Source organism: Desmodus rotundus, chromosome 1 (genome assembly GCF_022682495.2).
Source record: "Desmodus rotundus isolate HL8 chromosome 1, HLdesRot8A.1, whole genome shotgun sequence".
Classification (NCBI taxonomy): domain Eukaryota; kingdom Metazoa; phylum Chordata; class Mammalia; order Chiroptera; family Phyllostomidae; genus Desmodus; species Desmodus rotundus.
In genome coordinates, this window is record NC_071387.1 from 91,046,692 (window position 1) to 91,061,438 (window position 14,747).

The 14,747-nt window shown below is 38.9% G+C and overlaps 1 protein-coding gene across 6 annotated transcripts in view; it reads right to left on the reverse strand.

Annotated features, from left to right (window-relative positions):
- PALB2 (partner and localizer of BRCA2) overlaps positions 1-14,711 on the reverse strand; it is a 28,282-nt gene extending 13,571 nt beyond the window's left edge. For 5 of the 6 annotated variants that reach the window (XR_006655446.3, XR_006655445.2, XM_045195350.2 and 2 more), the window contains exons 1-9: positions 14,467-14,711; positions 12,728-12,787; positions 12,490-12,592; positions 9,000-10,448; positions 5,919-6,724; positions 5,292-5,363; positions 2,722-2,883; positions 1,246-1,331; positions 925-1,086 (exon numbers count right to left, since the gene is read on the reverse strand). Coding sequence is in view for 4 of the 6 variants with exons in the window: in XM_045195350.2 (XP_045051285.2) it covers positions 925-1,086; positions 1,246-1,331; positions 2,722-2,883; positions 5,292-5,363; positions 5,919-6,724; positions 9,000-10,448; positions 12,490-12,592; positions 12,728-12,787; positions 14,467-14,691 (3,125 nt within the window). In the remaining 2 variants the exon portion in view is untranslated. The remainder of the gene's footprint in view (positions 1-924; positions 1,087-1,245; positions 1,332-2,721; positions 2,884-5,291; positions 5,364-5,918; positions 6,725-8,999; positions 10,449-12,489; positions 12,593-12,727; positions 12,788-14,466) is intronic. The other variant, XM_024560376.3, reaches the window with a different exon arrangement.
- Between the last annotated feature and the right edge of the window lie 36 nt (positions 14,712-14,747).

A 14,747-nucleotide genomic window follows, 5' to 3' on the forward strand; every position in this document is an offset into this window, starting at 1 on the left:
CCTAACCTAAGAGCAGAAAAAGGTTTCAGTCAGAAAACATGTATATTCTAAACTTTGTACAATAAATATATAATATTTATATTTTCTACCTAGATATATTGCAAGTACCTCATATTCATAATACACGAAATTAAACTCATCACTTCTCTTTAAACCTCATGTTTCTTTCTGTATTCTATCCCAACAAATGATACCATCTACCCAGGTGACCAACGGAGAAACCTAGATATTACCTTTGTCTCCTTCCTGTCTATCTCCTTAATCACCAAGTCCTAGTGATTTTATCATTTCATCTCTTCCAAATCTGTCTGCTTCTCCCCATCTTCACTAACACTTTCCTAATTTAAGCAAATAATTATTTGTCTCTTGTCTGGATTACTGCAACAATTCATAAAAAGATAAGACAAACAAGATCCATGCCCTGTTATATGGAAAAACAGATTAAAAATCACAATAAAGTGCATGGATATATGATAGACATAGAGGATGCTAGGAACTTTGTTTTCAATATGTTGAATTTGAGGGAAGCCCAGATATGTAAAGAAAAAGCTCAGAGCTGGAAACATATGTCTGCTATTAGTATTAATCTTAGATGGTAACAGAAGCCATGAAAACCAAGTGTGTGGAACTAGAGAAGGATCTAGGATCTTCAGGTACTCGTCACATTTAAGGGGCACACTGAGATTTCAAAGACGACAAAAAGAACCAACTACATTTTGCTAAGCCTCTCCACTGCACTGACTTCCTCCCTGCATGTCACTTCCACCCCTCTAAACTGCTTTTATGGTCCAGTATTGAACAGAACCTGAGATACCAAGCCTAGAACACAGAAAAAGAAGATACTGGGGGATCCAATGTTCTCTAAAACTCTGGGATAAAATCATTCTTTATCTAATAGTTAAAGTCAACCAGGGCTTTTCTTACCCTCCATCTTCTGCAATCGTCACGATCTCTACTTGTTGATCACAAAGGGTCCTGCTGCTACTGACTAGCCTCCTCTTTGTCAGGCCAAGCACAGCTTGTATATTTCCAGAATTCAGAAGCACTTGGTTTTCATTTTTAGCATCAGAGAAACAAAGTAATGCCCTAAACCAAATATAAGGAAAAATGCAGAGAAGTCAAAAGTAAGTTTTTAATAGTCAAGAACTAGGTAAATTTTAAATGGAAACCAGACCGGGAATAAAGTGGAAAAAAAAAAGAGAGAAGAAAAAGGGAGAAAAAAATTCCCCCTGAAGAATTATATACCTGATTTCTCTGATTTCCAAACTTCCCAAAGCTACACACACCAGATTACAAACATCAGGCATGGGAACTATCTGTAATACTGGAATCTAAACAAAACAAAAAGCAAAAAATGATATTTGGTTGTTTCATTTTTAATCAATCTAAATTTTCCAAAATTTGTTGCATTCCTTTTTATTCTTACTGTATCAGGATAGTTTCTAACATTTGGAGAAATGTGAGAAGGTGTGGCAAACATCCTCTTTCAATGAGTCATAAATCCGAATAAGCTATATGCATAACAGTGTTTACACAGTGTCTATTTAATGCAACCTATACTTCTAACAACAGTGGAATAATTAAGTAAATTCTGGCATGTGAGCTAATGGAGCATTATGCAGCCATTTAAAATACATGTATTCACTAAAGAAATATTTATTGAGCAAAAGCACAGAGCTAGAAGCTATGGATATATACTAGAGAACAAGAATGAAATCTGCTGAGTAGATCCTAGGTTGCAGGCTGGATCCCTGGTTGGGGCGTGCATGGTCAGCAACTGATCAATGTTTCTCTCTCACACCAATGTTTCTCCCCCACCTCTTCCTCTCTCTCTAAAATCAATAAACATATCCTCAGGTGAGGATTAAAAAGAAAAGGTAACTATGCAAAGTGATGGATGTGTTAACTTAATTGTGGGACTCCTTTCACACTGTATACATACACATATCAAATTATCACAGAGTATACTTTAAATATATTACAAGTTAACCCTGGCCAGGTGGCTCAGTTATTTGGAGCGTCGTCCTGTACACCAAAAGGTTGCAGGTTCGATTCTCGGTCAGGGTACATACCTAGGTTGTGGGTTCAGTCCCTGGTCTGGGTGCATATGGGAGGCAACTGATCGATGTTTCTCTCTGTTTCTCTCTCTCTCCCCCTTCCTCTCTCTCTCATATCAATGAAAACATCCTTGGTGAGGAGTAAATATATATATGACAAGTTTATGAGTATTTGCCAATTATATTGGAAAAATAAATAAAATTCTAAATAGGTAAGTAGGAAGAATATGTATATACAAGAAGAATATGCTAAGTGAGAAAAAGAAGATTAAAAAAATTAATCACACTAGGATTGCAACCAGGTAAGACATGTATGAAAGTGGACAAGGCCTGGAAGAAAGCACACGCAGAAAAGAAACAGGAACAGTATTTTCATGAAGGGTAAGATAAATGGGTATCAGCAAGTTTAGAAGTGAGAACAGACTGGAAATTCCAAGCTGCTTCAATGGACCTGGTATAAAACTCCACCTCTGGATAAACACATGATAAAGCTAATAAAGCACAGTGTGAACTGTAGAGTCTAGAGAGCAGGTACACAGTGCTCATTGTGCAGTTTTCCTGTATGTTTGAAAATGTTCATAATAAAATGCTGGGAAAAAAGCTTACCTCTCTTTTCTGTCTTGCATGCAAATAATTGCAAAGATCTGTTTCAGAAAGGACTCACCTCTGTGAAGTGCCAGGAATACATTTTTTCCCACTGCCAAATATCCAGAGGTTTCCAAAGAGAAACTGCATATTCACAAGCAGTTACGATACATGGTTCTTTGACACCAGCTATTTCCCACCACGTAGCACTCACATCCACAGAACAGGAACCTGAAGGATTCTGACCAGAAGAGCAACAACAATCATGTTAAAGGGATACTTGAGGTCCATTTTATGAAAAGAACAAATATGAAAAGTGATGCATGACAAGGATTAAATGAAATACTGAGCAAATGTAATTGAAGTTTTATGTAAGTTAAAATAAAGAGCTTGGTGGGTCTTATATGGAACTAAAAAATTGAACATACATGCCCTGGTAGGTGTGGCTCAGTGGATTGACCGCCAGCCTATGAACCAAAAGGTTGCAGGTTCAATTCCCTGTCAGGGCACATGCCTGGGTTGCAGGCCAGGTCCCCAGTTGGGGGTGTGCAACAGGCAACAGATTGATGTTTCTCTCCCATTCTTTCTCCCTCCCTTACCCTCTCTCTGAAAATAAACAAACATTTTTTAAAGATTTTATTTTATTTATTTTTAGGCAGAGGGGAAGGGAGGGAGAAAGAGAAGGAGAGAAAAGTCAATGTGTGGTTGCCTCTCATGCGCCCCCAGCTGGACACCTGGGCCTGCAACCCAGGCATATACCCTGACTGGGAATCGAACCAGCAATCCTTTGGTTCACAGGCCAGTGCTCAATCCACTGAGCCACACCAGCTAGGGCTGAAAATAAATAAATACATATTGTTAAATTGCACATATACCCTTATCTTATGATATAATTGAAAAGTATAGCTCCAGAATGGAATACATTCAAATTTAACCACAAAAGATAGCCCCTAACAACTTAACCATTTATAAATTAAACATCCTGATAAACCACTCATGGGTTGAAATAACATACTATTTGTAAACAAACAGCAAGGGGAGTGCTAGGTATCCAAATGTGCAGTGTGTGGCCAAAGCAAGATTTTCCCCACAATGTATAATCAATCATAAAGGCGTTTATCAGAAAGCAAGAAAGATAAAAACAAAATAAGCAAGCAGCTCAAGAAAGTAAAAAAACAATGAAAAAAGTACAGTGAAAAAAGAAGGAAGAAGTTATTAAGGATAAAAACAGAAATAAACGAAATAGGAAATAAAAACCTCAATTAATCAATACAACCAAAAGCTAATTTTTCTAGAAAACCAACAGAATGGACAAATCTCTTAAGTCTGATGTAGGAAATGGGGGGTTGGGGAGAAAGAGGCTTAACTTCCTGTATGTAAAGTAATATAAAAACAACAAGTAGCATCACTTATAAACTTGAAGACACAAATGAAATGGGTGATTCCTAAAGAAACTTAAGTTATTAAAATTGGTTCAATAATAGCTTTGAAATGACATAGGTATTACTATGTATCTTTTATTGAAAAAGAATCTGGGGCTCAGAAGCGAAACGATTTGCCCAAGGTCAGAAAGCCAACTGGCACAGTTTATGTGCATGTAAAGCTTTCTTCTATACCACTTTTCTCAACTGATGGCAGTTTTGCAATGCTCCCCAGGGGACAATTGACAATGTCTGCAGACATTTTTAGGTGTCACAACTAGGGAGGGGGTGCTACTGGTTCTGTTTGGTAGAGGCCAAGGCTGTTGCTAAACATCCTACAATGGATAGGCCACCCCACCCTCCACAGCAAAGGATTATCCCACCCCTAATGCAAACGCTGCTGAAATTGATAAACCCTACTCTACACCAAGTTACTTCAGGTATCATGAATACAAAGTTGACTAGGTCACAGGTCCAATCTTTTTCTCAGGATTTACTAAAATATCATTAACAGAATATTGTAATTTATATTTCTCAGAACCACATATATCACGCAGCATGTGGAAGAATAACCATTGACTACAACACAATCAAGAAATGCTACCTGTTTTCTGATATATCACTCTAAGTGGTTCTTCTAGAAATATCACATTATTTGGGTAGGAAAGTCATGAATGACTCCTCTTCTTTCTCTCCCTCTGTTAAAATGCCTGATTTTAATTTAGATGAGTTACTGAGCTTAAGTGTTCTTGGCAATAGCTTGACATATAAACTTCTTTAGGAGATGATCTCAAAATACAAATACAGGTAAATCTTGTGAAAAACAAAGAACTGAATTAAATCCGTTTTTCTGATGCTTTTTTTAAACCAAGTTATTTAATAAGTATTAAGAATGAAAAACTAATCAAATTCTTCTCTATTTTCTTTTTTAAATTTTATTTGTTTTTAGAGAGGGGGGAAGGGAGGGAGAAAGAAAAGGAGAGAAACATCTATGTGCAAAAGAGACACATCAGTCGGTTGCCTCTCACGCGCCCCCAGCTGAGAACCTGGCCTGCAACCCAGGCATGTGTCCTGACTGGGAATCGAACTGGCAACCTTTCAGTTCCCAGGCTGGCACTCAATCCACTGTGCCACACCACCCAGGGCACTCTTCTCTATTTTCCTAACAATTCATTAAGTTTTTTACAGGTAAGACATAAGACACATTACAAGGTTATAGTCTTCTGACCTTTAATTTTGAAACCAGTTGTAGGTTGCCTGGGTTTAAGGTATCATAAGCAGGAACATCTGTTATTTCAGTCTGTAGAAACAAATGTCACACCATTAGTCTACACTTTACATATGATGTCTGCCTACATCACTCACTCATCAAAATGTCTAATTCACATGGCAAACTGCTTCACTGACAACAAAGGCAATAGAATCCCCCCTCCACTTTAAAAATACATCTTTAAATTAACTTTAATTTCCCCAGAATGAACTTAACATTTACAGTGAAGTCATATCAAAGCACGTTAAAATCTTTTTTTATCCTCACCCAAGGACATGCTTATTGACTTTAGAGAGGAAAAGGGAGGAAGAAAAACATTAATATGAGAAAGAAACATCAACTGGTTGCCTCCCATACATGCCCCAACCAGGACTGAACCCGAAACCTAGGCATGTACTATGACCAGGAATCAAACCCATGACCTTTGGTCTATGGGATGATGCTCCAACCAACTAAGCCACACTGACCAGGGCTGTTAAAACATTCTTAAATACTGAGAAATCAATGCTTAAGGAAGCCATGCTGTCCAGTCAGTAAGGTATTTCATTCCTTTAGAGAAAATGTCACAAAGGAAGTAGACTGTACCTGTTCAATGGAATGTTTCCATGGTTCCAGGCATACATTTCCACAGAGTTGATCCTCTTTGAAAGTGAATGACTCAGTGGGGAGAGGTGTTCCTTGGGGACCAGAATCACAGCCACATTCAGGCTGTCCTTCCCTTCCTGACACATGAAGGATGCCATCTAATTTTGGTGGGCTGGTGCAACTGTGGCATTCCTGACTCTCACTGGTTTTCCCATGAGAAAGCAGGGGTGAAGAGCAAGTTAGTCCAACTTCTACAGACATTTTGTGTGCCTGGGGGCCAAGAGCTGGAGTAGTGCCTATGATGGGAAAAGCAGGTGAACACACATCTGCTGTTGGCCTGTCATCATCATCAGGAGTAATAGTATTTAAAGGAGTGAAAAGTAATATGGATGAGGAAAGGCCCTTCTGCTGCAGCAGGCTCTTTCGGTTTGGTATTTTAGGATGTGTTTTTTCCGGTAGAACAATCAGTTCCTTTCCCAAGTCCTCCATTTCTACGTCGATTTGTTTAGGAGTCGGTTCCTCCAAAACAATACATTGTCCCTCTTTAAGACGCCTATCTCCATACACTTTTGATCCGAAAGGCTCCACTGGCTTTTCTGAGTAGGACTTCAGTTTTTCAAGCTTAAGAGGTCCAAATTCTTCGTCAGGTAACTGAAAGTCTGTGATTTTGAGAAAAGATGATAGTTGCTTTAAACTTAACATTTCATGCTTATGAGATGGGGCACTGCAAGCATCAACACCCAAAGCTGAATAAACATTATTACTGGAAGAAAAGAAGTCCTCTTTTTGGCAGTGACCTTCTTTCCCTAAAATAGAAAGGAACAAAAACATACAGAGGAGAGATATTAACCCCCAACAGAGTCTACTTCCAAACTCCAACAGGGTATAACAGGTTCATCATTTCCTATCCATAACTACGAAAACTCATTCAAATTATCAGCCACAAGTTAGTAGTTAACTAACAGCTCTCCTTTTGCAGTACCCAAAACAGAATGGTGCTGACAGCCATTGGTTGGGGGAAGGAAGACAGATGGTAGTCCCAACTTGGCTACTGACTTTCTGTGTTACTTTGGGCAAGTCAGTTCATTTCATTTTCCCTCATCCCTCATAAGGGAACTGGACTAAGAATCTCTAAAGACCTTTCTACTCTAAAAATATGATTCTAACAGGCTTTCAAAGTACAGTCAACAAAATGCTGGCAGTTCTCACTGAAGAAAACTTAGTCTCCCCTTCAAGCAAAGAGTTATTTACCACTCTTAGACTGGAATTCTATACCATCCAGCTGCAGCTGCATCCATCATCTAATGAATGAACAAATGCTGTTACATATATACAATGGAATATCATTCAGCCATAAAAAGAATGAAGTACTGTACACACTAGAACATGGATGAATCTTGAAAACAAGGTGAAAGCAGCCAGACACAAAAGGTCACACTTTGTATAATTCCACTGGTATGAAATAAGTAAATCCATAGAGACAGATTGCCAGGGGCTGGGGAAGAAAAAATGGAGAAGAAATGAAGTGGGAAAAAGGTTTCCATGTAGGGTGATGAAAATGTTTTGGAACTAGGTAGGGATCATGGTTCCATGTCTTGAATATACTGAACATTGTAGAATTGTTCACTGAATTTAAACTTAATTTTGTTATGTGAAGGTCACCTAAGAAAAAGAAATTTTAATATAGCTGCAGGTTACTAAAACAGCAGTAGATTATGTCAACACATACAAAAGAATGTTTCTAGTTTATATGAGAATGCTTTGCTTTCTGATTTCTTTGTATTCTTGTTGGATGCTAAGTCATAATGACTCTTATTGATACTTTATTAACTAGTTACAGCTCACAGACCAGATCATCAGTCCAAAGTTATAGAGCAAGCAGTCTTCCTATTTTTTATTTTAATCCTCACCCGAGGATGTGTTTATTGATTTGAGAGAAACATCAATGTGAAAACATCAGTTGCCTCCCGTATGCACCCAGACTGGGGATAGAACCTGCAACCTAGGTAGGTGCTCTGACCTGGGATCTAACCTACAACCTTTTGGAGTACAGGATGATGCTCCAATTAACCAGCCAGGGCAGGTTCCCTATTTTTGTAAATAAAGTTTTATTGGAATGCTATCACATTTACATGTTGTCTATGGCTACTTTTGCAGTATACTTGAGTATGCTGACAGAGCACAAAAACAATTTACTACATGGCCTTTAACGGAAAGTTTACCGATCTCTAGTATAGAGCCAGAGTGAATCATCTAGTTTTTATGCTTAGTTTATCACATATGGTAATTCCCAAGTAAATTAATTTAATTAAAAAGTTTAAATTATAACATGTCATTTGCTATCTTCCAAAATCTTGTGTTCCACAGACCTCAGAGAGACTATATTGGATATTTAACCCCCCCCGCCCCCCAAAAATTGCTCAGACCTATTGCATTTTTTAGACAATCATTCCTAAGAGTTTGTCAGTGACCTCTTACTCTGACACACATTTCATCTCAAAAACACTTCCTATATTACTTATATTTCTATCCATGGACAAAGACTGTATTGTTCCTGAATACTAATTTTTAGCTAAAATGTCCAATATATTTTCCTTTTGATTGTCTACTTTTTAAACCACGTTCGTGAACTCTGGCACCACATGACCAGGTTTGAACCCTGGTTCTGTCATTTTAATTAATTAAAACACTTTAATCTCCTTGTGCCTTAAGTTTCCTATCTGTAAGGTGAGTATAAAAATAGATTTTACCCTGGCCGGTGTGGTTCAGTGGGACAGATCACCAGCCTGTGAACTGAAAAGTCACAGGTTTGGTTCCCTGTCAGAGCACATGCCTGGGTTGTAGGCTGGGTCCCCAGTTGGGAGTATATGAGTGGCAGCCAACTGACGTTTCTTTCCCTCCCTTCCCCTCTCTCAATAAATAAATAAAATCTTTGAAAAAAAATAGATGCTACCTCCATAGGGTTGCTGTGATGATTTGAGTTAGCATCTGTCTGGCATTTAGAAAGTGCCAGGCATACAATGAGGCCATTGTTGTCATCATCCTCAACCTCACCTTGATTTACCATTACTCTCCTCTTACCATGAATAATTGCTTTTTCATTCTGATCTTTGTGAGCGGTGACTTCTTCCTTGGACCTGTTAACACTTGATATGCCAGAGGTGGGCAAAAGTAGTTCATGATGATGTGACGTAGGAGTACAGATAGACTTCCTTTTTCCTCTGAGTCTTCTACTGGATGGCTGGGTAACTGCCTTCCTAGAAAAGTCATCTTTAGTGGGCCCAGTGGGAAAACTGACTTCAGTTAATGAGAGAAGTGTCTGAAAAGGACTTCTTGAACTTGTTTGTCCCATGCATGTGTCACACATCCTAGTTATACTTTGGTTAGTTTCTTCACTGAAAAGATTTAAAATTTTAGTAGCTTCCTTATTTTTAACCCCTTTCTTTCTGACATTGAAGTGACTTTGAATTACAGCCTCCAGGGCTACTTTCCTCTGGCAATTTGACATTTGTCGTGTTGTTCTAACATAATATTCTGCAGGAAAAAGTAGGCCTTCTGGCATAGTGCAAGAATATGTTTGATTTTCTGCAGAAACAGGAGAGACTACTTCTGGGCCAAGAGTCTTAGACTGACTCAGAACCTCATTTTCCTGAAGACTTTCATTTCTATCATCAAGGGCATTACTGGAAGATTCTAAAGACTCCTCTGTGTGACTCTGGTGTTTTAAGTTTTGGTTTTCATTTGCTGGTAAGTTATAAGTCAGTTCATTTACAGAACATGCATTATCTGCTTCTAAGTCAAGACTTCTAGGCTGCTGGCCACTTGCACTTACAGTTTTATTTACCTCTGGGTTACCTGTAAAGACAGTCATGTTTTTGGTATGTGCCTCTAAGTTTACAGGTGAGGTAAGGTTAATGCTTTTTAAACCATGAGCAGTAAGTTCACAGTTCCATTTAGGAGGCCTATGTTGAAGGTGCAGACCACTACTACTATCTGAGGAGGGAGTATACATAGGATGTGGGGGTACCGTAGGGAAATTATTTTCTCCTAAGACAGCATCCACACTTGTTTGTGGCTTGGCATTGAATGGAATTAATATACTCCCTCCATTAGTTTCTGTAACTGGTACTTGAGAATCTGGAATGTCAGACTGAGGACTTGAAAACTTAGTTCTTATTTTAGTTACAGGTGTCTCAGGATTTTCACTATTGATTTCTTTTTGTTTATTTAGTCTTTTTCCAGAGGGGATAAGTGAATCAGCATCAAAGAAAGATTCTCTCTCTTGTGAAATAAATATTCTCTTCCACTGCTTCTTTCTTCTCCCTGGCAGCTTATTCTGCCTTTTCTCACCATCAGGGCCATTGACCCTGTAGGCAAAACATTCTTGGATATCATCTGTTCCCTGTATGTGTAATCCTTCCACTGAGCCACATCCAGGTTTAAAGGACTCAGGCTCAACATGTCCAGTTTCTTCCTCAAGATGGGTGTTGATTTGTAATGAGTCACAAGAAGATATATTAGTTTTAGGTTCTAAGGAGGAAAAAATTGTATAATTAGTATTTTTCTTTCAAAAGGAAACAAAAAATACTTATTTTCAAATATTATCTGTAAATACTATCAACTATTTACTTAATAAAGTCAATACATTTCATTCAGGCAGATTAAAGTTCAAGTTTTTCATAATCTAATAAACCATAATAATTTTACATAAAGGTAAACCAATAGAATTGTGCTAGAAAAATGATTTTTAAACTAAAAAAATTATCTATTCTTTATTGAAATCATCTTTTTTCTTAGTTTTTTTCACAGCCTTGAGGTACAACTGAAAAAAATTGTAATAAAGGTGTACAATGTGATGTTTTGATATATGTATACATTGCAAAATGTTACCATAATCAAGCTAATTAACATAACCATCAACTCACATAGTTACAATTTTTTTGTGTGGTAAGAACACTGACCATCAGTTCTCTTAGCAAATTTCAAGTATACAATATACACGTAGTATTAACTATTATCACCATGTTGCACATTAGATCTCCAAAACTTATTTATTTTGTATAACTGAAACTCTGTACCCTTTGACCAATATCTCCCCATTCCCCCCCCCCCCCATTTTTTACCTAATTTTTTATTTCATATTTTTTTTTTAGGGCTTGGAGGCCTTTATTTCTCCACTGGTACACAGGGTGGTGGGTGGGCCCACTACAGGGCCACCTTGCAGGTCCCTAGCCTCTGGCCAGATTTGCCTCCCTCTGCTCACACTGCTGCTTCTGTTGCAGCAATTTTTTGCTTAAGTAATTTTAATACCTCTTTCCTATTTTAATAGCCTCAGATTTTATGATTATAAATTATCTAAGTATTAACATGAGAAATGACCAGTTTTTTAGAGTATTTCCTGCCAGATATTTTTCTCTGTGCATATGTAGAAATTTAAAAGTTTTTCCAATAATTAATCAATAAGTATAATTTCCAAAAGTTGAGAGGGAAAAAGAACACTAAACAAATGAACCGAAAGGATAGTTTATTGCTCATAAAATGGGAGAAAATATTTACAAATCTTGCATCTAATAAGGGTCTAACAGCTATAATATGAGGGCCCTTACAGCCCCAGAATAAAAAAACAAATAACCTAATTAAAATACTGGCAAAGAACTTGAACAGACATTTCTCTAAAGAAGATATAAAAATGGCCTCTAAGCAAATGAAAAGGCATTCACCATCATTAGTCACTAGGAAATGCAGATTAAAACCACAGTTAGATACCACTTCACATCCACCAGGATGGTTATCATTTTTAAAATACCAAATTACAAGTACTGGTGATGATGTGGAGAAACTGGAACCCTTAGGCATCAATGGTGGGAACACAAAATGGTACAGCTGCTATAGGAAAGTTTGGCAATGTCTCAGAAAGTTAAATATAGACTCACCATACAACCCTGCAAATGCATGCCCAGGTATATATTCAAAGTACTTGGACATGTTTCTACACAAACGTTTGCATATGAATGTTCCTGGCAGGTTAATAGCTCAAATTCATAATAGCCAAAAAGTAGAAACAATCCAAATGTTTATCACCTGATGGATATATTAATGATGGTACATCTGTACAATGGAATATTATTCAGCTGCAAAAGAGAATGGGTAATGATGCATGCCTGGATGTATGTGTGTTCAGATGGATGACCACTGAAAACATCATGCTAAGTGAAAGAAGCCAGTCACAAAACGCCACATATTATATGATTCTATTTACATGAATTGTCCAGAACAGGTTAATCCACAGAAACAGAAAATAGATTAGTGGTCACCAGGGCTTTGGAGTGGGATGGGAATGGGGTTTCTATTTGGGGTGGTGCAAATGTTCTGAAAATAGACAGTGATGATGGTTGCACTGTCTTGTGAATATATAAAGGACCATCAAATTGTACACTTTAAAGAGTCTACTCCATCCTTACCTTCTGACTATGAGAAAAAGAACCACAGCCAAGTACACCTGGCAGTATTTGTACACCTGGCTGAAATGAATAATGAAGCAAATGTAAGTGAATGGGCTAGCTTTCTTTACCTGAATGTTTTAGCTGTGGTGAAACTTCTGGCTGAAGCAAACAATCTTGTTCTTTCACTGTTTTCTTAATAAAATTCTTAACCTTCTCAGCTCTTTGGGCACGCTAGAGAAAGCAAAAGCAGCTCAAGGAATATATTTAAGGGAAAAAACATTTTTTTAAAGCTTCATTATTATGAAGAAATGTTTTTGTAGAGTCTGTACTATAAAACCTCAGTTTGAGAGATTAAGATTCACTTACCTGAAGGCGGGCCAGAGTCTTGCTGTATTCCCTTTTCAAGAATGCTAATTTTTCCTTCAACTGGAAGAACAACAATACCAGACAATATTGAGCAATGGAAAGGGTACAGTGAGCAGAGAAAAGGGGTACAGTGCCTATCAGATATGAGTGTGCGCTGCTCAGCTGGTCCCTCAGCAAGAGGCAGTGGAGGGAGTGGCACCAGCCCACATTACTCTCACTTCTCACAAAGCACCAAGTCCTCCCTTGTCTCAGTACCTTTGCACAGATTGTTCTTATCACCTGGAGCATTTCCTCCCCAACTCACTTTGCTAATTCTTACTGATTCTTCAAGCCCCAGCTTAGATTTTTATTTTCCCTGGTCCTTCTTCAATCCAGATAAGACACTCCATCTCTCCTCCATGCTTCCTTTATCACAGTACTTATTATACCTTATCTGTATACTTCTCCGTTTCCCCACCCCCCATTCTCCCTGTGAGATCCTCCAGGGTAGCAGAAGCTGTTACCCTCAGACATTCACTTGGAAAATGAATCTCTTACTTGTCAGGTATTGGTCCAGGTATCTCTATCACCTGGGAACATAGTTGTATTAGTATGTAAGGCTATCAGCTATTGTTCCAGGTGATAGATATACAGAGTGGTCAAGCTTACATATAATGAATGATGCAGACAATAAACAAGAAAACAAATAAACAGATTTCACACAGTTATCAAGTGAGAGCTCAAGTTATGGGAATGGACTACTTAGATAAGGTGGCTAGGGATCATTTCTGAGGAGTCCCATTTGAACCTAGACCTGGAAGAGGACGGAGATGGCTAGGGAAAATCAGAGGGAAATCAGTTTGTCCAAGATCACAGTTTATAGATGGTATGTGATTCAAACCCAGGCAGTCCAGCTCTAGAGTCTGTGCTCTCTGCTAGACTGCTTCTCAAGATGTCCTATTAATCACCAGGCTCATCAATTATCTGAATAATCTCGACTCGCAAATGCCCCACTCACCCCCACTAGAAGGTAGGCTGGGATAAGAAGACTGTTGGTTAATGTGAATGAAGAGTGTAGCACAAAGCCTAGAACAGCCAGCACAAGATACATTCTAGCTAATATCAGCATAAGCAAAGGTGGCATAAATAGATGGCTAGAGCAACACTGTTGTAGAAACAAAAGCTGGAAACCACCTGTCTCTCAGCGGAGTAGTAACTAAAGAAACCATGGCAATTCCATACTACAGAACACTATACAGAACTTAAAAAATAGGGTCGGTAAACATATACTAACATGGATGTCAATCAAACATGGAGAAGAAAAACATAAGCTGCAGAACCATCAAGATTGTACCATGTACGAACATTCTCCTTTCGAAAAACTACACATCACTTTTTGGTGGTTAGAGAATACAACCGCGCCCCTCCGCACTCCCCACCAGACTTAAGGGACGGGCTAGGAGGAGCCAAGACCGAGAGTGTGTTGGGGCAGAGAGGGTGTCAATGGGGACTTTAGTTTTATCTACAGTTTTGCATTTTGTATTTATGCATTAGTGCTGCAAAAACTTTTTAAACAAATGTGTTCTTTAAACACTACCAGGCGACCACAGCGCTCTTCCACGCTTTCACTCTCTGGGAGCCCCCGAGTTGAAAAAGCTTAGGTTAGAGCGTGCAGCCCCAGACGGCCGGGGACACAGAAGCCAGCCTACAATCCTGGAGAGGGGTGAGTTCGGAGTCAGCCCTTCCCGTACGCCCGACACCTTTTCCTTTTCCTCACAGCTGAGGGGCTTCCCAGGAGCCTCTTCCATCGCGCCTGCGAACGAATCCAAAAGAGCAGCCGTCCGGGGGACGTGGACACGAAAAATACAGCTGGCCCTGGGCCCCACTGGCACCTCTAGAAGGAAAGGGCGCCCGGATCCCCTCAGCGCGCGACCAGCGGGCCCCAGCAATCCCCGCGCACTGTCTACCCGGCCAATGAAGGCCATCGTTCGGTTTACGCATGCGCAGCCAGGCACTGCAGAAAGACGGAGCTGGGCGGACT